Source organism: Pleurodeles waltl, chromosome 4_1 (genome assembly GCF_031143425.1).
Source record: "Pleurodeles waltl isolate 20211129_DDA chromosome 4_1, aPleWal1.hap1.20221129, whole genome shotgun sequence".
Lineage (NCBI taxonomy): Eukaryota > Metazoa > Chordata > Amphibia > Caudata > Salamandridae > Pleurodeles > Pleurodeles waltl.
In genome coordinates this window covers 809,324,168-809,349,262 of record NC_090442.1, presented here as the reverse complement: position 1 = coordinate 809,349,262, position 25,095 = coordinate 809,324,168, and the positions used below count along the sequence as shown (strand labels likewise).

The 25,095-nt window shown below is 46.6% G+C and overlaps 1 protein-coding gene across 1 annotated transcript in view; it reads left to right on the top strand.

Moving 5' to 3' along the window:
- CFAP54 (cilia and flagella associated protein 54) overlaps positions 1-25,095 on the top strand; it is a 1,075,777-nt gene that overhangs the window by 795,349 nt on the left and 255,333 nt on the right. Inside the window, exon 41 of the mRNA XM_069229529.1 lies at positions 9,459-9,611. Within this exon, the coding sequence (XP_069085630.1) occupies positions 9,459-9,611 (153 nt within the window). The remainder of the gene's footprint in view (positions 1-9,458; positions 9,612-25,095) is intronic.

Here is a 25,095-nt window from a genome sequence, read left to right as displayed (position 1 = left end):
AACAGGGGAAGGTTCTCCACCTGAACCTGTCAACTCTACGCCTTCATGCGTGGAGATTGAGCGACGACAGTTGATGGTTTATGACCTCCCTCCCGAGGTGTGTGATGTCATTCTGGCAGCCAGGCATCCCTCTAGTAAGTCGATCTACGCCTGCCGTTGGAAACGTTTTGTTTCCTATTGTACAGAGAGGTCGATTGATCCTCATTCTACTTCTCTGTCTAATATCCTTTTGTTTGTATTGTCTTTCGCCCAGCAGGGTTCCTCCTTAGGGACTCTCAAGGGCTATTTTGTTTAAATCACCTATACTACAGAGATTTTTTAAAGGGCTTGTGCATTTGTTCCCCCCTGTAGCTTTCGTTATGTCCCAGTGGGACCTTAATCTGGTTCTTACCTTCCTTATGTGTGCTCCCTTCGAACCCTTACATAACTATCTTCTTCGGCTGCTCACTATTAAGACAGCCTTTTTGGTGACAATTACATCTGCCAGAAGAGTGAGTGAGCTACAGGCTTTGTCATCAAAACCGCTGTATCTCACAATCTTTCCTCAAAAAGTGGTTCTCAGAACTCTTGCCTCTTTCCTCCCCAAAGTGGTGACCCCTTTCCATCTGGGTCAAAGTATCACCTTGCCCACCTTCTTTGCACCACCGCATCCCTCTAAGGAAGAGGAGCGTCTCCATCGGCTGGACCCAAAAAGAGCGTTATTGTTCTATCTTGACCCCACTAAAGAGTTCCGGGTGGACAACCAACTCTTTGTGTGGTACGTTGGTGCAAAGAAGGGTCGGGCAGTACAGAAACAATCCATTTCGCACTGGGTCATTCTCTGTACAAAGATCTGCTACACTTTGGCAAAGAAGCAGCCTCCTGAGAGTTTGAGAGCTCATTCTACTAGGGGGAAGGCTGCTACCATTGTGTTAGCACGTGGTGTACCTGTGGTGGACATCTGTCAGGCTGCAACGTGGGCTTCCTTGCATACGTTTGCAAAACACTACTGCCTGGATAGCCAGGTGAGATGAGAGGGGCCTTTTGCCCGTTCTGTCTTGCAGGACTTCCTGATATAAAAATCTCCTTCAGACCCACCGTCAGGGGTTATAACTTGGGTATCTATTCTAAGGTAAGGAAGCTTCAGCTAGAAGTCTCTATCAGATGAACAAGTTACTTTCCTTCGGTAACGAGGTATCTGGTAACGAGACTCTATCTAGCTGCAGATTCCTTACACCCACCCAAGCCTCCCCGCTCTGCGGATATTTTTTAATTCTGATATATATGATTTTGGTATTTTTGCCTTTCTTAAAGGCATGAAAGAATTTTTACTTCAAACAGTCAAATAAAGAGGTAAAATCCATAACTATTGGTTCTTCCATGACTCTGTGCTTCTGGCGTGGAAAGTTGTGGGAAAAGAATTGACGTACGCGCGCCGAGACGGCGTCTATATAGGCAACCGTGATGTCATAGACGGCTCAAACGATGCTGACGATGCACGCGGAGTTCGTCGACGCACGTGGATCCGTAAGACATCGCGCGCAGGGTACTGCTCAGAAACAATTCCGGATTCGAAGCTGACACCAGGGAATTCTAAGGTAAGGAATCTGCAGCTAGATAGAGTCTCTACCAGATACCTTGTTACCAAAGGTAAGTAACTTGTTCTTTTGCAACAATCTTGACTATGCTGAACAGCGGCTTAAGCAAAATGGTCTAAATTGGGTAAAATACAGCACACAATAAATAAAACCACTTGTTCTCACCTTTAAAAATGACTTTGTGAAACTCTGAATGTGACCTTTGTCCCTCATGGTCTTTGCCCGATCAAACAATCCAAGAGTTAACCGCGGGAGACATAAAGCGACTGTGACTACAGTGTGTTTTCCTATTTCGACAGAACCTGGGTGCAATACAGTTTATTAATGCACATTTTTGTTTTATGTGATATAGTGCTAAGTAGAATCATGCTCTGTAGTGCTAATTCTACAGAATTTTATTGCATGGTGTATTGTTTGTCTTCTTATGTTTGACATTTCCCCAAAAAGTTTTTGAAGTTGATTGTACAAAATTGGGAATAAAATATTGGGAGCGGTAATTCATTTGGGCTTTGTGGACTTTGAACTAATGGGTCTTTAAATCTTTTGAGCGCTGGCTTTTCATTTTTTTATTTACTTTTAGAAAGTTGGCATCTTCCTGCTCTTAGCCCGGTGTGCCTGGAGCCTGTCTTCAAAACATGTATGGGGTGGGGTTAACAGCTGAACTTGTGCATTCCTTCTAGGCAACGACACACAAAGGGAGCTTAGGTGTGACTAATGGGCCAGCAACATCCTGATGGGCCATCCTGGGCAGGATGGGAGGGAGAAGCTGACAGTTACACCTGATTTGGCAGTGTCCTGTTCTCAAACAAAGGGCTGCATACCCACCTGTAGTGAATCTGGAGCCAAGACAGGAACGAAGAGTCTCTGTGCACTTCAAAGACCCTTCTTTGAAGTCTCCCTCCTTCAAAGGCATAACTGGGTCTACGTACTGGACCTTTGACCCTACCAACTCAGTACATTACTGGACCTGTGAAGAACTTTGCCAAGAGGAAGGACTGCTGTGCTGCTACAAGGACTACCACTGTGGACTGCTGCTGTGGAAGAACTGCTTTTCTGCTGTGCTGCACTGCTGTCTGCTGCCTTCTGTCCTGCTGAGGAAAGTCTGGACCCATCTCACTTGAACCCAGAGTGGCTCTACGGGCACACTGGCCGATCCAGTCCTGAGCCCTTGGAAGTGGGTATAAGGTGCTGCAACTGCCAGAACCTGTGTATCTGTGCATTGGGCCAATTGGAACCGGCGCATTTCTAACGACGCAGATGCATCACCACTGCTACACCAATTGAGGACACCGCATTGTCAACGACCCTGGCGCATCACCACTGCTGCGAGGATCGGAAACATCGCGTTGCTGACTGCGTGTGGATTGTCACCATTCCTGATGCATCTCTGACTTTAACTGCTCGGAGCAGATGCATTGTCTACATCTTCGGGATCCACACCAACGCATTGACTCTTTTGCGCCTTGCATCTTGTTCTTAATGTCAACCCAACTCTGAACCAAGGCACTGTTTCAGAGGGGCAAGGCTGGTCCCTGTATCTGACCCACACTCCATCACGGTCAGACTGACTTCAGATTTGACCTGGTCTATCGTGATCAGATAGTCACAGTTGGCGTTCTATGCTTCTTAGCAATTCAGCTACATTATTTCTTTAAAAAATCATATATCAACATCTACTTATTGGATTTTTGTCGTGTTGGTCTTGTTTTGTTCATTAAGTTAAGTTGTATTATTCTGACCAGGTGTGATATCTTTTTCTGTGGTGTTTTTAATGTTTTACTGTTTGAAGAGTTGCACACATACTTTGCACATTGCCTTTAAATTGTCTGCCTGCTCTGTGCCAAGCTGCCAGAGGGTGAGCAAAGATTAATTTATGGAGTGTATCTCACTTACCCTGACTAGAACTGTGGTTCCTGCTTGGACAGGTGTGTACCTCTGCCAGCCAGAAACCCAATTTCTAGCACAGTGCAAGAAGCAAGAATTTATTTTCAGCAGAACATTTTAACAACTCTGGATTTGCTGTGAGACTGGAGAGTCAGATATGAGTCTGAAATTGTGGACAGGTGGAGCAGCCACCATGGAATTTTTTAGGACATTAATAGTAGGCAAACTTTCAATGGAATTGGGACAGACACAGAAAAGCACTAATGCTGAAGGAAGAAATGCACCGGTGGGCACCAACAAATCTATATATTTTAGAAATAGTATACAGCTGGCCAGACTCAGTGGCATGACAGGGCCTCAGATCTTATGTTTCTAATGCAATGACTCAGACTACAGACATAGATAACCTTTGAAAATTAAATTAAAGTGTGTTGGGGGAAACATGAGAAATAAAGACAAGACTTCTCTCATTAGGGCAAACACTGCTTTTTTTCTGTCGCGGCAGGGAGAGTAGCTATCTCCATGCAAGTAAACACCGGGTCTCAATTTGCTACTTCTCAAGCAGCCACTTATATAGCAACATGAACAATGCTTGTTATGAAAGGTGATGTAATAAGTTACTTAACAGTTACGTGTTTGTTGCAAAGCATCACATCACCAGGTGTCCCTGAACCTCTAACCTATTTCTTACACATTCTTCATTATTTCTTACACATTCTTTATTGCAGTTTTAACAATGCTTAACAAGCTAACTATTCACTACTCTTCAAAGCATGTGCATCTGTGTGCATGTTTTATCACTCTGCTCCCAGGACCTCTTATCATATTTTGTGTACCCTTGGCTAATCCAATCTCCTGCTCCCATTCTTCAAGCTTGTTTTTAATTTACTGGGACAACAGAATACATGCCTGTGTGCTTAAGACTAAATTTCTGCAAGCTTTCAAACACAGGTTTTTCTTTAACTAAGACCTTGCTGGTCATGCATTCTACTTTCAAGTGAACTCTTCACCTGTCTGGCATCAGCACGGATTTTAGGTCTACACTGTTTTTTTCACCACATATAATTTTGTTTCATTTTCTACCGATGTCTGATGTAGCGTAAATTCTTCACATTTCATTTCCTCTCCAACTGGTGTATACCAGCACTACAGTGTCATGGAGGCTCATCTGAACTAGGCTTGTAGATAACAAATGTACAACTTGCTTAGGAATCAGTTTGCAAATCCATACTTCTATTAAAACCTAGAATTTTCAAACGTGTACCATGTCTGTAAATAAAATTTCCCCTGTAGACATCTGCCCGGGAAAAAGGTATGGACAACTGTATTTAAGCCCACATGGGATCAGTATGCTCATCCATAAAGAGAATAGCAGTTTGAGGTTTTTGAGTGGAAATGGGGGTACCCATTTCATCAGGCAGGCCAACCAGTTGCTTGAGGGATCTTCACCACCTGAGTCATGCTCCTGCTATCTTGAAAAACACTAATGGTGTGATTACACGTGGCCCATTAAATTACATCCCTGAGCAAACGAATTCCAAGTCATGTGCTGTTTATCTCACCCAGTAATTATCAGGTGCAATAAAGATTACTGCCTTTGCTAAATGTTGGCAGGTCAAACATGCTGGAATTTAACAATGAGAAATGTCCATATTTTATTGAGCTTTGTGGGGTTTGGGGCATTAACCATCAAAATCTGCATGTTAGTCCCCCATACCTCAGAGTGTGTGCTGGAATCCTGTTAACCAGGCCGCAGCTCCAGTGTTTTTTCCCTAAACTGTACTATTGTTTTCACAGTTGGCACACCCCTGGCACACTGCTAAGTCCCTTGTAAAAGTTACCAGTGGTACCAAGGGCTCTGTGGCCAGGGTGGGTCCGCAAGGGCTGCATCATGTATTGTGCCACCCTAAGGAAGCCCTCACCACACACATGCACACTGCCATTGCAGATTGCATGTGTTGGTGGGGAGAAAAAGGTAAAGATGACATGGCATCCCTTCCAGGGTGCCATGTCCACACCACTGACTGTAGCATAGGTAAGTCACCCCTCTAGCAAGCCTTACAGCTCTAAGGCAGGATTCACTATACCACTGATGAGGACATAGCTGCATGAGCAATATCCCTCTACAGTGTCTAAGTCCATTCTTAAACTTTGTAAGTACAGTGTGGCCATATTAAGTGCATGGGCTGGGAGTCTGTCATTATGAACTCCACAGCTCCATGATGGCTTCACTGAAGACTTGAAGTTTGGTATCACACTTCTCAGCTCAATAAACCCACTTTGATGCCAGGCTTGGGTTTATTATAAAGTGCACACAGAGGGCATGCTGTAGAAGTCCGTTGTATGTTACCCAACCATTTTGTGTAAGGCTGACTAGTCTGTGCCAGACTTCCACTAACAGACACGTTTGTGACCCCATGGAGTGAGAGCCTTTGTGCTCTCTGGGGTCAGGAACAAAGCCTGCTCTGGGTGGAGGTGCTTCACACCTCCCCTGGCAGGAACTTCAGCACTTGGTAGTGAACCTCAAAGACTCAGACCTCCTGTAAAAGTACCCCATGGGTGCTGCAGCTAGTGGAGATACCCGCCCCCAGACCAAGCCTCCCGTTTGGCAGCCGGTCCGGCTGGAAAATTGGTAAAACAAGGAGGAGTGACTTCTGCAGCTAGGACCACCCCTAGGGTGTCCAGAGCTGAAGTGACGTCCCTCCTTGCAAAATACATCCTCCATCTTTTTCCTCTTGGTTTGGAGGAGAGGGACCAGTAGGGATAGGTATGTGCTCCCCTCACCAAAGGGAGTGAGCACAGAAAGGATATAGGCGCAGTCAGGGACATTATCCATTGGCTACTGCCCTCAGACCCCTGTAACACCCCTTAATCTAGTATTTAGGGACACACCTGAACCTTGCTCACCAAACTCCTGCTGACCTCAAGCAAGAAGAACTCAAAGCTGACTCCAGCTTTAAAGACTCCAAATGACAACTGACTTGGCCCCAGCCCTACCGGCCTATCTGCAGCTTCAAGACTCCTGCTACAAAAAGGTGATTCAGAACCAGTGACTTCTACAAACCCCCAGAGGACTGCCTGCCCAGCAGAGGACTCCTGAGGACAGCAGCCCAGTCCAGAAGAAACCCTCCCGAAGGACTCCAGAACCACCCCAGATCTGCGGGCCCTGCACACTCTGCACCCAATGCCCACCTGGGTTGATTCCTTCTGGCTAACACGACAACGCCTGCAGCCTGAATCCAGAGGTCCCCTTGACCGCGACCGGATCTGACGAAGATTCCAGATGCTAAAAGGTACCCCGGCACCCGCAGCACCCTGGCCTTGGGGAATCCAACTGATGGTCCAGCACCGCCCAGCAGGCACCTCTCCTACTTATCCAGCCTTTGGTTTTCCAGAACCGACCCTCTGGACCCAGCCTGCAGCATCTTTTGTGACCCCCGTAGGCCCCCACATTGAAAAGCATTGGGTGCCCAGCACTGTTTGCACCCTGCACCTGTCCGCCCCTGTGCCGCTGAGGTTGTATGTTTGGTGCTGACCTGTGCCCCCCAAGTGCTCACCTAAACACCCCAGGCCTGTGTCCTGACACCGCAGGCACTTACCTGCAATCTGTTTTCTACTGAGCACCCCCAGTCCTCGTAGGATTCCATTGAAAACCCAATGCCAGCTTTGCCCTCTGCACCCAGCTGGCTCCGGGTTGCAGGTGGTGCACTTTTGGGGTCAACTTGAACTTTGACCTGTGGACATCCTAACCCCCGAAGACTAGGATCGTAAGTCAAGTACTTACCTGTTAAATGTGTTAACACTTTTCCTCCCTTAGGACTCTATTGAATCCTATAAAAATTGCAGTGCTGACTTTTAAAATTGAAAAGTGTTACTTACCTGTAAATTGCTTTATTTGCAAAACCAAAAAGTACATTTGATACATATGTCTGATACTTACTTACAGCTGTACTTAACTGCAACAAAGACCTTTTGGTTCTAGTAATAGATTAACAAAATATATTTTGCTATATAAAAACATTGGCCTGGAGTTAGTCATTGAGTGTGTGGCTCATTTCTTGACTATGGGGGTCATTCTGACCCTGGCGGTCACCGACCACGGGAGCACCGCCAACAGGCTGGCGGTGCTCCCGAGGGCATTCTGACCGCGGCGGTTCAGCCGCGGCCAGAAAGGGTAAACCGGCGGTCTCCCGCCGGTTTACCACTGCCCTTGTGAATCCTCCATGGCTGCGGAGCGTGCTCCGCAGCCATGGGGATTCTGACACCCCCTACCGCCATCCTGTTCCTGGCGGGTCTCCCGCCAGGAACAGGATGGCGGTAGGGGGTGCCGCGGGGCCCCTGGGGGCCCCTGCAGTGCCCATGCCCATGGCATGGGCACTGCAGGGGCCCCCGTAAGAGGGCCCCGCAAAGTATTTCAGTGTCTGCTAAGCAGACACTGAAATACGCGACGGGTGCAACTGCACCCGTCGCACCCCTGCAACTACGCCGGCTCAATTCTGAGCCGGCGTCCTCGTTGCAGGGGCATTTCCTCTGGGCCGGCGGGCGCTCTTTTGGAGAGTGCCCGCCGGCCCAGAGGAAATGTCTGAATGGCCGCCGCGGTCTTTTGACCGCGGTGCGGTCATTCAGCGGCAAAATGACCCCCTATGTGTCTTCACTTTGCACTACCCTCTTATAAGCCTAACTCCTCAACCACACTACTACAATAGAGTACATTAGTGTTATCTACTCTAGCCTCTGTTAAGCCTCTGGGGAACCCCTGGACTCTGTGCACAGTATACCTCATTTTGGTATATTATGTACAGAGCCAGATTCCTACAGTTATAATTATCACATCTGATCTGGTCAGAACATCTTGTTGTTGGAATTATATAGATTGCAATAATTATTGCCCTACTTGTAATCAAACTCACTGAATGATACATGTGACTATAGGTCAGAGGTCAGTGTTGAAATGTTGGAGTCAGCTCCTTCTGAATCACTGCTGTAGCTTGAATCTCCTTCTATTTGGAAATTAGAACACCATTGGACTTGGAGAAGACAAGAAGAAGGTGACATTTGTCACAGTACCCCTATCTTACCTATGGGAAGACCGATGTCTACAACTGTGCTTACCCTTGAACCTAATGTCTGGTTGTTTATTTCCAAGAGTCAAGGAAACTTGCCCCTTAGTTCACATTGAGAGAAAGGGGTTACCTGAAATAAGTGCAACCCAGACAGACAAGGTTCTCTGTTTCATCCCACTCAAAACTTTTTGCAGCAATGATCTGATAGAGACTTCTAATTGCAGATTCCTTACCTTAGATATTCCCTCAGGCATCAGTCTGGATCTTAGAATATGTATTTACCAGATAATTTGTTACCAAAGGTAAATAACTTGTGTTTTGTTATTCCATCTGGACTGAGGAACTCCGGTATCAAGCCTTGTGGAGTTCTGCCTACCCACGGCTTCTAGTCTTGATGGAGAGCACCTGAGTTGGAAAAGTTAGCAAAGTTATCGCAGCAATGAACTAACTTTGGTGGCTACAGTTATCAGGTTTGTAACTCGTGGGGCTTTTGGCATCAAAACTCAAGACTTCCGCGGGACCATAACATTAACATACAGCATTCTGGTTTGTCCTCCTTGATGATTTTAACTTCTTTCTGAACATCTAATGACTGAGGAGAACTACTAGGCCTTTTCCCAACCTGCGCTATATTGCAGTTGGCGTAAAAGGAGTGCCGAGGATCAGGTCACCCACATTGCACAAACCTACATTAATGTTTGCACTCCACATTTTGTCCATCAGCGCTTTGGGCTTTTTCATCACAAATTCATGCCTCCTAACCCCATTTGCTGCTTTTGTCATTTTTGGTTCATTATAATATATTGAATGGTTTCAGTTTTGTTTAAAAATTACTGAATAAGAACGTGGTATTCAATAAAATGTTTGAAAATTATATTACTGTTTTTAGTCGTTGAAACATGTTTCAATTAGTTCATGTTTATTTTTGTCTTAGATGGAAAGCGAGCGAAATCATTAGTCTGTGTTCCTCTGGATGTGAAGGATTCACTGAAATGTTTTAGAGAAAGTTTGAAAAAATCAAAGTACCCAAGCAGAGCACTCAAGCACAGCAGAAAGTTGCTCTCGCTTTTTCTTTCTCACATTCAAGGTAACTTTTCAGTGTCAGTATTTTCTATGCAATAAATACTCTACTGGAAACTGTTAGAGCTCTATTTCGAAATACTTTGTTGATTAAATGTGGTGTGTATGGGGAAGGGGAGCGGTGTAAGTTTCTAAAATAGTAGACCTGTTTTCTAATATTCCTTTTTATCGATTTGATAACGTGACAAAAATGGCTGTGACCGTTATTCTCTCGTTCTGTTTTTGCATTACCATGTCCAACTTCTCAGTTACTGGTCTATATTGGGAACATTTTTTGCTTAGCATAGTCCTTAGAGAGATAAACTCACCAAACCTAAGTAGTCCACCTTTCATTGCAGAATACAGATGCAATGACTTAGCCATCCGGTTCTCCATCTGACACAGTAGACCCAATACTCAACAAGAAACGTCCTGCGACTAGTTTAAATACTTTCACCCCCAGTGAACTAGATATGCTTAAATCTGCCTTAGGTGTAAAATGGTTGAACTACGTTGTAGATCTTATACCACATCCTCCAGCTACAGATTACTCTGATGTCGTCTCTTCTCCCTTGCTGAAAATCATCAACCTCCTTAAACCAGAGTTCAATCCCAGATTCCCGTACATTGAGCAAATCACTTCCCTATTAAAAGTCTAACCTTAAAAGATGTGCAGACTGCCAGCTGGAAGAATATATTATAATAATCATCTCCAATCTGATTCCTTATCTGTGTCCCCTGCGGGTCACAGCACTGAAACATCCATCCTCAAAGTTTGAGTCAACGGTCTATGGGCCAGATGTATCAAAGCTTTTTGCATTCGCAAACGGTGCAAATGGCCGTTTGCGAATGCAAAAATGCCTTTCAGTATGTACGAAAGGCATTCTCTACACAATTTTAAGGAATCAATAAAATAGTGATTCCTTAAAATTGCAACCCGGTTTAGAGAATCGCAAATTGCGATTCTCTAAATAAGAAATTGCAAATAAGGAATCATTATTTGTGATTTCTTAAGCACATGTATCAAGCTTTTCCTTAATGCGAATTGGGCATTAAGGAATCACAATTACCACCAAATACAATTTGGTGGTAACCATGTGCAAAGTTTAAAAATGCATTTTTAAATTTGACAAGTAACGCACACATGCCCCTTTGGCATGTGTGCACCTTACATGTCCTAAAATAATTGTTGGGGGTACAGGAGATGGGGCCTTAGGCCCCCAGCACCCTGGGGTTGGCATTTCCAAAATTGCAAATTGCAGTGAGGAATTCACAATTTTGGAAATGCAAAAAATTCGCAAATATGGGCCTACAAGCCCATAGGTGCGAATGGGGTCAGAATCGCTATTTGCGATTCGATAATAGCATTTGCGATTTTTAAGAAGTCGCTATTAGCGAATCGCAAATATGATACATACTATTTTGAGACTCTGAAAAAGCTATTTCTTAAAAATTGCTATTTGAGAATCGCAAAATGGATTCTTGATACATCTGGCCCTAAATCTCTTTGATTAAGGAAATTTCCAACTCTTAGTTCTCCTCGTCCTTTCAGCAACAGCAAATACTATTGCTCGTGATACTCTGCTCAGCATCCCAAAATAACAGAATAGGCATTGGATGAACTGTGCTGAAATGTTTCAGATCGTACGTTTCTGGTAAAATGCAGCTATTAAAAACAGGAAATTCTTTCTTGCCTTCTATCATTATCACTTGTGTAATATTGCAGTGCTTCATCCTTGCTCCCGTACTCTTCAGCCTTTATGGGGAATCACTAAAATATGGCATCTGCGGTCTTCTACCAATAGCTAACTAACATTAAAAATCAAATGCTCAGAAGTCTCAAGACCTTCACCATCTCCCTCATGAACATTCAAAACTGAAAAAAGAATTTATTCTTGTCTCCCCAAATAAAGGGCTGAACTGAAGGACAACTTCCAGTTGAGTAGTCACCTAAATTCAAAGACATTGACCTCATAACAAAAACGACCACCTAAGCTAAATCGTTTGCCTTTACCTCAAGAAACTAGTCCAACTTGATCTACATGCCAAAGGCATGATGAAGAAAGCTGGATCTATCTAAAATTTCAGCTTTTGCTCTGACAAGACCTCAGACTGGCCATTCAAGCCAGAGCCATCTAATGTATAGACCAGGACAATGTGCTACTGATCATACTAAGTCAATCTCACCTAGCTCCCCTCAAAGTGGCCTTCCATTTGGCAGCATACCTAGGCTCCAATGCAAAAATATTTCAGCACATTACACCAGTCCTTTCATTATTAGGTCGGCGTCCCATGTATCGTCATCCTGCATTTTAGATTGCATGTATCTGATAGAGACTCCTAGCTACAGATTTCTTACCTTTGAATTTCCCCAGGCGTCAGGCTGGATCCAGAAACTTTTGCTTGAGGAATACCCCTGCGCGCGTCGTCGGGTAACTTTGTTCGGTTCCGCATGGTGTGGTCGGATGTGATGTTGCAGTCACCTATATAGGTGTCACTCAAGTGCACGGGCATCAGTTTTTTTCCTTCCATGCCAGTTATTGCAGACCCGGAGAGTAATACCCCTCTGTTGCTTTTTGATTGGCTTTTCTCATCGTTTTGTCGAAGATATTTTGTGCGTTTTGAGATGACTTCTAGGAAAGAAGGGTTTAAGCCGTGTGGCACCTGTCACCGCACTATGTTGGTTGCAGACCCTCACCTAGTCTGCCTGTGGTGTCTCCAGCATCACCATGACTCCAAGTCGTCCTCTGACTGTCGGGCTATGGCACCGAACACTTTTGAGGGACAAGTCCCTAAAGCTGCTTGCAGCCCAGCAGTCGATGCCATCCAGCGCGACTCCGAGGAGGTCACGATCCCGGTCAAGGAGAAGGTCTCGGGACAACTCCAGGAGTCCCAGGTCCTCTTCTTCCCACATGAGTCCTCAGGACTCTAGGGAAAGAAGCACAAAAAGTGCAAGAAGTCTAAACGGACTTCAACTTTCCCTCATTGGTCAGTCGATGCGACGACTTCAGAACATGGGCTTTCTAGGCAGGTTTCCATGGAATCTATGGCAGGTCCGACTCCACGCCTCCCTCCATTTCCGGGAGCCAGAGCTACCCCACTAAATTCAAGGACTTTTAAGAGGTCATGTGTCACGTATTTAAGTGGGCCGACCCCTCTGATGAGTCTTTGGGCCCCCGGGGGGATGGGAGGAGGCCCCATTAGGTTCTGCGCTGGTGGTGTTGGCCTCAGCTCTGATGGGGTCTCACAGATCTAACTCCAGATCCGGACCAGCACCAGTCATACCCATGCAACCTTCTCCTGTGTCCATCATGATGCTAGTGCTCCCGGCGACACTGGCGCCCACCAGCGATGCCAGCCCCGTTCAGATTCAGGACAATCCAGAGCTGGAACTGCATTGCACAATGCTGATTCTGGTGCCAACAGCACCCATCGGTGCCTGATCTTTGCCTGAACCTTATTTTCAGCAGGCAGACATGGAAGAAGAGTGAAAGGGGTCACTAGACCCTTTAGAACAAGTTAGAGCAGTATGTGGACTGGTATGAGGAACTAGGAGAGGCCAGATTCGGCTTGCTCTCTCCCCCAACTGTGGCTTCAGAGGAGGGAGCTTCCTATGCAATTGTGGTGGGTAGGGCAGTGTAGGTCCTTGACCTAGAACTGCCTTCGGTGGCTGTCACAACAAACCTCTTGACTGAAGTGCTTCTTCCTGGTGCTTCCACTTCTGAACCCCTCCTGCCCTTTAATGAGGCACTTACTAACGTCCTGTTGGGAACTTGGTCCAAGCCCAGCACAGGAACTCCTTTAAATGGGATGATTGCTCACTGCCATCACAGTGCACCAGGACACCCTGTTTCCTCAGCCAACATCCAACCCCTGACCTGGACAGGGAATCTAAGAGGCTGGACCAGCTTCCACTAGCCTGCCATAGAGGTCGGTGAACACTTCATGCTTATTGGGCTGTTTCCCGTACACCTTATGGGATACAATTGTGGATGTGCTGGCATGGGTCTGGAGGAGGCCCGGGCCATCATCTCCAAAGTGGTGAAAAATGGGAGAGACACTGAAGTTCACCTTTCAGTGTGGTCTGGATACTCACTGGGCAGAGCGGTTTCGCTGATGAAGGCCTTATGGCGCTATGCCTGGCTGAGAACATTTAGCTTTTCGAGGACGTCCAGTTGATGAGAAGACAAACTGCGCTAGAGCGCTTTAAGGGCTCTTAGTCTACGGCCAAGTCCTAAGAACCCTCAACCACTGTCTGCCTTTCGCCCCTTTCGTGGCCACGGAAGGGGTGTACCACTGTGCCTACCCTATGCCAGCCACTTCTTGCACAAGCTCCCCAAGCTATGCGAGGATGTAGGCACAGTGCCTTCAGGCCTAGAGGGCCTGGAAGCCAGTAGTCATCCACCACCCAGCCCGAGGCAGCTCAGCTGCAAAGCCCTCCTAGTTTGGGTCTGCAGGAACATGCTTGCCCAGTTGGAGGAAGAATTCAACATCATTTCCTCCACTGGCAGTCCATTACATTGGAAATGTAGGTACTGCAGATCATTTGGAAGTGCTATGCCCTGCCTTTCCAATCCTCCCAACCCCCAGTGCTGGCAACATTCAAATGGCTGGTGAAGGATCATTTGTCTCAGTTCTGAGGGGAAGTTATGTCTCTCTTGACCAAGGGAGCCATAGAAAGGTTCCTGAAATCAGAAGTAGGCAGCGGTTGTTATTCCTACTACTTTCTGATACTCAAAAAACAAGGGTCTTTGCCCTATTCTAGACCTATTGACCGTAAATCTCTTCCTCAACCAGGAGAAATTCAAGACGCGCAAGTTGGCTCAGGTCTTGTCTGTCCTAGACCTAGAACACTGGTTGGTAGCACTGGACTTACAGGATGCGTATTTTTGTATTCCCAACTTGGCTGTCCACAAGAGTTACCTGCGGCTCAAGGTAGGCCACAAGCACTTTCAGTTCATCGTGCTGCCATTTGCCATTACCAGTGCCCCCAGTTGTTCACCAAGGTGATGGCAGTGGTCTCAGCTCATCTGCGCATGCCTGTGGTTTCAGCATTCCCCTACCTTGACTACTGGCTCTTGAAGGCAAGCTCACCCTAGGCTGTCGTCTCCCATCTCTAGACTACCATGAACCTTCTGCATTTGCTGGGGTTCACTATAAGCATGCTGAAGTCACACCTTGCTCCTTCTCAGGTGCTCTCTTTCATAGGAACTGTTCTGGACACAGTGCAGTTTTGGTATTATCTTCCCCAACAGTGAGTCCAGGATATTCAGGTTATGATACCAATGTTTCAGCCTCTCTACAGGGTTTGGTAAGACTGACTTTGGCTGCTGGGCCTCATGGCCTCCTGCATCCTGCTGCTAAATCATGCCAGATGGTATATGGGGGCTCTTCATTGGGACCTGAAGGTCCAGTGGGGGCAGCATCAGGGAAATCTCTCCGATATGGTCCAGATCTCGGAGGGAACTGCGAAAGACCTGCAGTGGTGGATAACGAACCTCGATTGGATCTGAAGCAGACTCCTCTCCCTTCCCCAACCAGACCTCACAGAAGTCTCTTCTGGTATGGGGCAGCCATCTGGGAGAGGTGGAGATCAGAGGACTATGGTCTCCGGTGGAATCTAGACTCTACACCAACCTGTTGGGGCTCTGAGCGATCCGACTAGCATTGAAGGCATTTCTTCTGTCTGTCAAGGGGAAGTTAGTGCAGGTGTTCACGGACAACACCACTGCCATGTGGTACTGCAATTAGCATGGTGGGATGGGGTCTTGGACCCTTTGTCAGGAGTCTTCGTCTCTGGACATGGCTGAAAAAGCAGGGCATAACGCTGGTGGTTCAACACTTAGCAGGTTCTCTGACCACCAGGGAAGACGAACTCAGACATCGATGCCTAATGGATCACAAGTGGTGTCTCCATTTAGAGGTGGCACAAGGACTTTTTCAGCAGTGCAAAGAGCCTTGGTTAGACCTGTTCATCATCAAAGACAATGCGCAATGTCAGCAGTATTGCACGTTAGAGTTTCCAAGGCAGCAATCGCTTGGTGATGCTTTTCATCACAAGTGGAGCTCAGGGCTGCTGTACGCTTTTCCGCCCATACCACTGGACTGGGCCCAGTAATCCTTGTGGCTCCAGACTGGGCAAGGAGAGTCTAGTATTCCGAGTTTCTGAAGATGAGAATCGATCCTCAGATCAGGCTGCCCCTTTGGGAGGATCTTGTGTCACAGCAGCAGGGAAGGGTTCTCCACCTGAACCTGTCAACTCTGTGCCTTCTTGCGTAGAGATTGAGTGGTGGCATTTCACAGCATTCGGCCTTCCTCCCGAAGTGTGTAATATTATTCTAGGATCCAGCCGTTCCTCTACAAAAATTGTATATGCCTGATGTTGGCAAAGATTTGTAATTTTTTTTTACAGAGAAGCTTTTAGATCCTCTTTCTGCTTCTTTCTCTGATGTTCTTCTTTTATTCTGTCTCTTGTCCATCAGGGCACTGCTCTGGGCACTCGTAAGGGCTATCTGTCTGGTATTATCTGCTTTTCTGTGACTGCCTGATCAATTCTCATTGTTTAAATCCCCTATTGTTAATAGGTTTCTAAAAGGGTTTGTATATATGCCCCTCCCCCTTCTCCCTTGATTATGCCTCAGTGGGACCTGAATCTAGTTCTTGTATCTCATGTGTGCTCCTTTCAAGCTGCTACACAATTGTCCCCTCCGGCTGCTCACCATCAAGACAGCCTTCCTATTGGTAATAACATCTGCCCAGAGGGTGAGTGAGCTGCAGGCCTTGTAATCCAAGCCTCCATATCTCGCAGAGTTTCTTGATAAAGTAGCACTTCTCACCCGTGCCTCTTTCCTTCCAAAAGTGGTGACCCCATTTCATTTGGAGCAGACTGTCACCCTGCCCACCTTCTTGGCTCCCCCACACCCCTCTAAGGAAGAGGAGCGACTCCACCAACTGGACCCAAAAGGATCGATGTTGTTCAACTTTGACTGCACAAAGGAATTTTGGATGAATGACCAACTATTTCTGGGATATGTGGGAGCAAACAAAGGTTGGGCAGTACAGAAACTAACCATTTCACACCGGGTCGTTCTCTGCATAAAAATCTGCTATGCTGTGACTAAGAAGCAGCCTCCTGAGGGCTTAAAAACCCATTCCACCAGAGGAAAAGCTGTGACCATTGTGTTAGCTCATGGAGTCCCAGTCCTGGACATCTGTCAGGCAGCTACATGGGGGTCCCTGCACACGTTTACCAAATGCTACTGTCTGGACAATCAGGTCCACAGGGACAGGCATTTTGCCCATTCAGTCCTGCAGGATTTTCTAGTTTATAAAAACTGTCCACAGCCCCACCATCAGGAGGATTTGGTTTTGGTATCTATTCAAAGGTAAGGAATCTGCAGCTAGAAGTCAAGCTGCAACTAGATATAGGCCCTCATTACAACCCTGGCGGTCAAAGACCGCCAGGGCTGTTTTGGAGGTTGCACCGCCAACAGGCTGGCGGTGCAAACTCGCATATTACGCGCCACGGTCACACCGCCGGGACCGGCGGTTTTCCGCCGCGTTGGTCCCGGCGGTTTTCCGCCGCGTTGGTCCCGGCGGATTTAATCCTCCAGGGCAGCGCAGGGGATTATGAGTCCCCTTCCCGCCAGCCTTTTCATGGCGGTAGGAACCGCCATGGAAAGGCTGGCGGAAAGGGGAGTCGCGGGGCCCCGTGGCACTGCCCCATAAAGCTTTTCACTGTCTGCACAACAGACAGTGAAAAGCGCGACGGGTGCAACTTCACCCGTCGCACGACCACAACACCGCCGGCTCCATTTGGAGCCGGCTCCCATGTTGCGGCCGACATCCCTGCTGGGCCGGCGGGCGGAAACTCGGTTTCCACCCGCCGGCCCAGCGGGGATGTCATAATGGCCACCATGGGCAATGCGACCGCACATCGGTTACAACTTGGTGGGTGACAGTTGCCGCCCGCCAAAGTTGTAATGAGGGCCATAGTCTCTAACACATAATGTATTACCAAAGGTAAGTAACTTGTTCATCACAGACAAGGTGATTTAGAACAAAAACTTGAATGTCTATTTCAAAACTTCAGCTGTCTGGCAGAAGAAAAAAACTTCAGGACACTTAAGCTGCACACTCCAAGATTCAGATTGTTTTCCACCCTGAAAAATCCCTCTACAATTGCAGCCAGGACAGAGTGACATATGTGGGTATCCTTGTGGCCCCTGGGGGAAAGGAGTGGCTGCTGTCGGTATGCCCTGCAGAGGTGGCAAGGTTTTAGTGTGGTGATGGTTGTTTGGTGGTGGATTTTAATGACAACAGCGGTAGAATGGGTTTGTGTGGTGATGGTGCTGCTATGAAGAGAGGTAGTAGTGTGCTTGGGATGGTAATGTACGCTGGCAGTTGATAATGACAAGCTAGGTGCTGGCAATACTCAGCTTCAGCCTTGAAACATGGAGCTGACAACTGGTAGTGCAGTGCTGGAGTCTAGAGTTACGGTGCCAGGAAAAGGAGTATTAGTGTATAGCAGTGGTGTTCTGAGGTAAGGTGGTGCATAGCTGGGGATGTTGCAGAACCTGTGAATGATGAGGCAGCCTTGTTGAGGCCTCAGCATTACCCAGAAAATGGCTTCCAGTTGCTGTCAGTCCCTGTACTTCCTCAACACAGGTGAAGCACTGGGCACAGAGTTCTGTGAGTTTGATATACAAAGTGCAACATTCAATTCCTTCAATTCGAAAGTTACAGTGCAATGGACCAGTGAACAGCCTCAGACACTTTACTGAGGCCTTATGAAGTTCTTCAAAATGCTTTTTACCTTTTAGAGCGAGCTAAAGTATTTAACGTAGTGCTGGGAAAAGGATAAAGCAGCTGTGCTGTGAGGTGCTGATCCTGGTTGTAGGATAGTAGTTTGATGTTAGGGGTGGGACTCAGTTGCTCAGGTTTGGTAGTATGCTTCTAGGTGTTGGTGGAACCATGCTGTATTTGTGATGGTGGCGTGCTGCTGAAGGAGATTGTGCAGTGTAGGATAGATGGAGGTGGAACTGGGGCAGTGCTGAAGGTTTAGGGTAATGCTTTGGGGAGATAGTGTAGTTGTATGGGGTGGTGGTGCAGTACCGAGGGTGGCACTGCCATGCTCATTTTGGTCTTCCTCCGCAAATTGCTAAACAAGATACATGCAACACATATATTCACAAAAGGGTATATATGTACATAGGCATGCTGATTAAATTAAAAGACAGCAGTTAAATTTTAAGGAGACTGCTTCTCTTGCTCTTTCTTAGGTAGAGCTGCTATACTAAATCAGTGGCAAGGGTCATATACTGTGTCTGTGTAAACCAACAGTAAATCACCATTTAGGCAGTCTGGCCAGATGTACACAGGATGCCACTTAGAATGCCTACTATGAAATCGGAAGTATGCTTTATTGAGCAACATAGGCTCTCAGGTAAGATGAATCAGCTTTGCCAGCGAGCCATGGCGATCTGGCTACCTAAAAACAAATTATTTTTAGGGCATTACTGTCATATTTTCATGCTCTACCATGAAAATGTAATCTATCAAGTACAGAGAAGTTTAGTTCCTGTTACTTGTTGATTCACTGATGATTCCTGAATTGCCTTCTCTGATTTTTTCTGATGAGGCATGTGCCCTTACTCATGTGTAGCGATTGATGTCCTGTGCCATTTGCTTTATTTCTACATAGAACTACCCCACTAAGATTACAAATACTAAGCCGTCATCACTACCTTTTGATACCCGAATTCTCCTACCTCATAAGTCCTGGTAGCTCTTTCCCAAGGTTTCTGCAATTCTTGCTACAGACTGCAGAGATCTCACAAACATGTATTTTCTTTATTTATTTTTAGAACCACAAGATTCAAGTTGCATGAAAGTACTTGAATAGATTCATATTTCACGCATGTATCAACAGTAATTTGTTTGAAATCTATAAGTTATACAGTTTTTAAAATATTGACAATTATCTGTTTTAAAACTTGACAGTGCAATTTTCACAAACAGTTTCTGGGGGGAAGAAAAGTTGGATCAATTTGCAGGTAAGTACCACACTTGCAGTTCCAGTCTCCAGGGGTTAAGAAGAACACAGGTTCAAGTTAACTCCAAACACCCACTGCCTGCAACACGGGGCCGGCCGGAGGCAGAGGTCAAAGTGTAGGCAAAATTAATGTGGGCTCCTATAGAGAATAGGGGCACTCGGTTTCAGATTCGCAGGCAAGTAAGTACCCGCGTCTTCGGAGGGCAGATCTGGTGGGTTTAGAAGAGCACTGGGGTGGGGGCACAAGTAGGCATCAAACATGCACCCTCAGCGGCACTAAGGTGGACGGGTGCAGGGTGAAACAAAGCGTCGGGTCTCCAATGATTCTCTAAGAGAGGCCCCCCGGGTCACTTAGAGGCTGCAGGCGAGGTCCAGGGGGTTGTCTTGGACAAACTACAGGCTGGACAGGGAGGAGGGCCGCCTGCTGAAAGTTGCTGCACCGGAGGTCAGGTTCTCCAAGGCCTGGGCGATGCGGGTGCAGTGTGTCTTTGGGCGTTGGATATCTTCGTCTGAGCTTCGCAGTTATTGGGGTCCTCGGGATTCCCTGTGCATGCATCATTGTGGAGGGGTGGAGATGGCAACCCAGGGTGGGCACTTGCTCAGAATTCCCTGGGGAGCCGCTCTAGCTGGTTGGGACACCTGGACAAGGGCCGTGGGAGTCGGGTGCATAGTGATCAGGACTCACGCATTCTGAGTGAGGCTGAAGTCCTTGGTTGTTGTTCCTTCTTTGACAGGGTCACTGTCCACAGGAGTTCTTTTTCCTTTTGGGTGCAGGACAGTCCTGACCACAGAGTGCACAAAGGCTCTTGCCCCATGTGGTCAGAAACTTGTCTGAAAGTGGCAGGGTGACACAGACCGGTAATTCCTGCACTAGCAGTTTGGCTAACATACAGGGCACATCTCTAAGATGCCCTCTGGGTGCATTTTGTCAAAAAATCCCACACTGGCATCAGTGTGGGTTTATTGTGCTAAGTTTGGTACAAAACATATCAGTATTCAGTGGAGCCATTATGGAGCTGTGGAGTTCGTAAATGACAAACTCCCAGACAATATACTCAATATGGCTATACTGCACTTACAATATCTAAGAATGGACTTAGACACTGTAGGGGCATTTTGCTCATGTAGCTATGCCCTCACCCGTGGTATATTGCACCCTGCCTTAGGGCTGTAAGGCCTGCTAGAGGGATGTCTTACCTATGCCACAGCCAGTGGTTTATGGGCATGACACTCTGAGGGGGATTCCATGACAACTTTGCTCTTTTCTCCCCACCAGCACATACAAGCTGCCAAGGTAGTGTACATGTGCTTGGTGAGGGGTCCCCTAGGGTGGCATAATACATGCTGCAGCCCTTGGGGACCTTACCTGGCCACAGGGCCCTTGGTATCATGGGTACCTTTTACAAGGGACTTAACTTTGTGCCATGGGTGTGCCAATTGCAGAAACAAAGGTACAGATTTTAGGAAAGAACACTAGTGCTGGGGCCTAGTTAGCAGGATCCCAGCACACTTTCAATCAAAGTTGGCATCAGAACTAGCCAAAATGTTGGGGGGGTAACAATGTCAACAGTGGCACTTTCCTACAATGTGCAATTCTCAAAATAATAACAGCAGCAGGATAATAGAGATCAAAGAAACAAAGAAAATGCAATATTTCAGCAATGAAATATAAGATATTTATGGTGACTACGTATTCATTCATGCACACAGCAAAGCTAAAAACAAGAATTAAAAATGCATAGCCATGGGGCTTGACTTCGACATCATCCCTTGTCCCTTGTTGTGAAACCCTGGACAACCAAAACAAGAAGGATACCACCTGCAATGGAATTTATTCTTTGGGCAGTGCATCCATTCCCAGATGAGTTCCTTCTCATAGTTGTCAAGCTTCCTCACCTTATATACTTTAAACAAACTTAAGAGGAAGGTTTTAGAAACCCCCCTTCCATTGAGTAAGTTGTTGGTCAAACGCTGGCCGTACCAGGTCAGTGTTGAAAGAACATGCTAGAGACTGGCCAGATCCCAAGGTATACTTCCAAGACCAAGCTGTACCCTGCTCTACCATAAACATTCTCAGCCTGGTACATCCTTATCTACGTTTCTCTCCCATGTTATGTTCCAATCCTTGGTGAGACAAAAGCGAAAACATGTTAACATGCTGTGCGTGGAAAAATACCTGCACCACTAATGTGACAGCGTTTGAAGCTAAGCACATCATGGAGTCAACGGTCAAGATGGAGCCAGTGCTTAAATACAGATAGCATTACAGTGGTCCCAGTAAAAACTTTTGGACTTAGGGCCTGATTTAGAGTTTGCGGAGGGGGTTGTAGGAGACTGGCTCAGTTTATGGTATATACTTATGGTGTGGTACCCTATACTAAGTCCATGCAACCCTTAGTGATAGTGAATAGGTTTCCCGATAGAAAAAGCTCTCTAGGGGTAGCTAAGGCGAGCAGCTGGAGCTTATCCAGGAGGCATGTAAACCACTTGAAATAGCACAGTAGTCAGACAGTAACTCACTCACAAGAAAGAACAACACACGTGTTGCAAAAATAAAGGGTTCTTCATATCAGCACTACTACTAGACTAGCATTGGTATATCTCCCTTTGGAGATATCTACACACAATGTATACACAATATAACCAACAGAAATAAGAAATATCATAAAATATACAGGGCCCTACTGGGGGGGGGGGGGGGGGGACAAACCAAATACTAAGAAAGTGAAATGCAAAATAGTGAACCCATCCAAGGTAAGTGTGGTAGTTAGCTAGGGGCTGGGCGGAGATAGAAACACCAGAGGTAAGAACAGTGTCTGGGATCAGCAACAGCAGGTAGACCCTATAAGGCCACACAGGCAGAACTGGATGATCCTCTGAGGAACCCCCAGAGTACATTGTATCATGCCACTAACACTGGAATCAGTGTTGTTGCATGACTCCAACATGTTTGATACCAAACATGCCCAGGGTCGGAGAAGCCATAATGTAGTTGGATCGCTCGTGTTGACCAGTGTCTACTACATACCTTCCCCCTACTTACAAAGCCCAGAGAATTGAGTCTGGGGTTTGTAGGGGTACCCTGTTCATGCAAGGGTATTCTCACACTTAGGGATATGCGCCCTGCCCTTGGGATGAAGGGCCTAGCAGAGGGGTGACTTACAGTGTCTAAGTGCAGTGATCAGGATATAAGCAAGCATTATATCTGTGGTAAAAGGGTGCATACACCTTTTCACTCAGGCTGCAATGGCAGGCCTGCAGACACAATTTGCATGGGCTCCCATGGGTGGCACAAGATATGCTGCAGCCCATGGGGTACCCCTGGTGTACCACTGCTCTGGGTACCTAAGTATCTTATCCAAGGGACCTAAATGAGTGCACCAGTGTGCCTATTGGGGGTGTAAAACGGTACCAAGCAACCATTTTTAGGTGAGAGAGAACTGGCACTGGGTCCCTGGTTAGCAGGATCCCAGTGCACTATTGTCCAAAATATACTGACATCAGGCAAAAAAAGTGGGGGGGTACTACAACCAGAACCCAGCTTATTAAAAGGCTTACTCCATCACTAACATGACAGATATCCCATCTGCTTTATTACAATTCCATTGTAGCCTATGGATTTTTTAATACATCGGACGGGATATCCATCACATTTGTGACAGAGTAACCCCTCTGCCAAACTACGAATGAGGCCCTTAGTCTCCAGTTTCTGGGAAGTTTTTCCCTGGTCAGTCCTGCAGCCTTGAGAGCGTCAGGTAGGCTTCTTGGCAATTGGAAAATAGTAGTCAAACCACTCAACCCTTGGAGAACAGTTCCAGTCCCTGGATGCCAGCAAGTTCTTGGAGTCTTTAAGGGCTTGTGTGAGTCCTCTTTTTCTAGCAGTAGCCTTCTTCCAGCAGGGCCTTCTTCTTCAGATAAAGTCTTTGCACATCCAGGAATGTACTAAGGAGGTGATAGGGGAGAGACCCAGATCTAGCTTGTTTACTAGTCAGTGACTGGAGAACTTCTACTACCCAATCCTATCTATTTTCCCACAGTCTTCTCACCTCCTTTTGCAGCACTTGCTTTTTGCTTTGTAGTTAAATTAACCAGGATCCTTTTTCAGGAAGGTGAAACCCTGGGTAGGTCTGCCTTAAGCATGTAATCTACTCCCCTACTTGGATGCCCTCTCCTCCCACCTGGCATGGGCAAAATTAGTTTTCCCTTCTATCGTGACTAGAGCAAGGCTGTCTTAGAAGGTCTTGCAAATGAATAGGGGAAACGTTAGTTGGCATGTCCAAGTCAAGCAGTAGTGTTAAAGCTGCCCTTTGTTCTGCTTCCTCTACCTGTCCACGCCCAGAGAGCAGATAATAGCTAATATCTCTTTGGCCCTTCTTGCTGTCAGAGACAGACCATTGTTCTCTGAAACAAAGTTGTTATCTCTCCCACCTGTAGGAGGCTGGCCTGGCTTATAGTGAGTACCTTGTGGTACTTACACCTTGTGCCAGGTTATCCCTTATTAGTAGATTAGAGGTGTTCTAGCAGTTTAGGCTGATAGCGGTAGCTATAGCAGAACAGCTTAGGCTGAACTAGGAGACATGCAAAGCTCCTACTATACCACTTATATCACTTAGCACTATATCATAAGAAAACACAATACTCAGAGTTACTAAAAATAAAGGTACTTTATTTTAGTGACAATATGCCAAAAGTATCTCAGAGGATATACTCCCTTAGGAGGTAAGTAATATACACAAAATATACACACACAAACCAAATCAGGTAAGTAAACAGTTAGAAAATTAGTGCAAACACTGTAGAACACAATAGAATGCAATAGGGAGAAATAGGCCTAGGGGCAACACAAACCATATACTCCAAAAGTGGAATGCAAACCACGAATGGACCCCAAGCCTAGTGTAGTGTGTAGAGGGTCACTGGGAGTGTAAGAAAACACTAAGGGTGTCCAAGATACCTCACCCCAAGACCCTGAAAAGTAGGAATAAAGTTACCCTACTAACCCAGAAAGACAGTAAAGTCGAGATAGGGGATTCTGCAAGGACAACAACTGGCTGCAAAGCACTAAAGATGGATTCCTGAACCTGAGGACCTGTAAAGGAAGGGGACCAAGTCCAAGAGTCACGCAAGTGTCCAGGGGACATGAGCCCACTAAACCCCGGATGAAGGTGCAAAAGGGCTGCCTCCGGGTGGAAGAAGCCGAAGATTCTGCAACAACAGAAGGTGCCAGGAACTTCTTCTTTGGTCAGATGATGTATTATGGTGTGCTGGGGGATGCAGAGTTGTTTCCACGCAGAAAGACCGCAAACAAGACTTGCTAGCTGCAAGAGTCGCATTTGAGGATTTTGGGTGCTGCCAGGGCCCAAGAAGGACCAGGACGTCGCCTCTTGGAGGAGGAGACAGAGATGGCACTCAGCAACACAGAGAGCCCAGGCAGAAGCAGGCAGGACCCGCAGAAGCA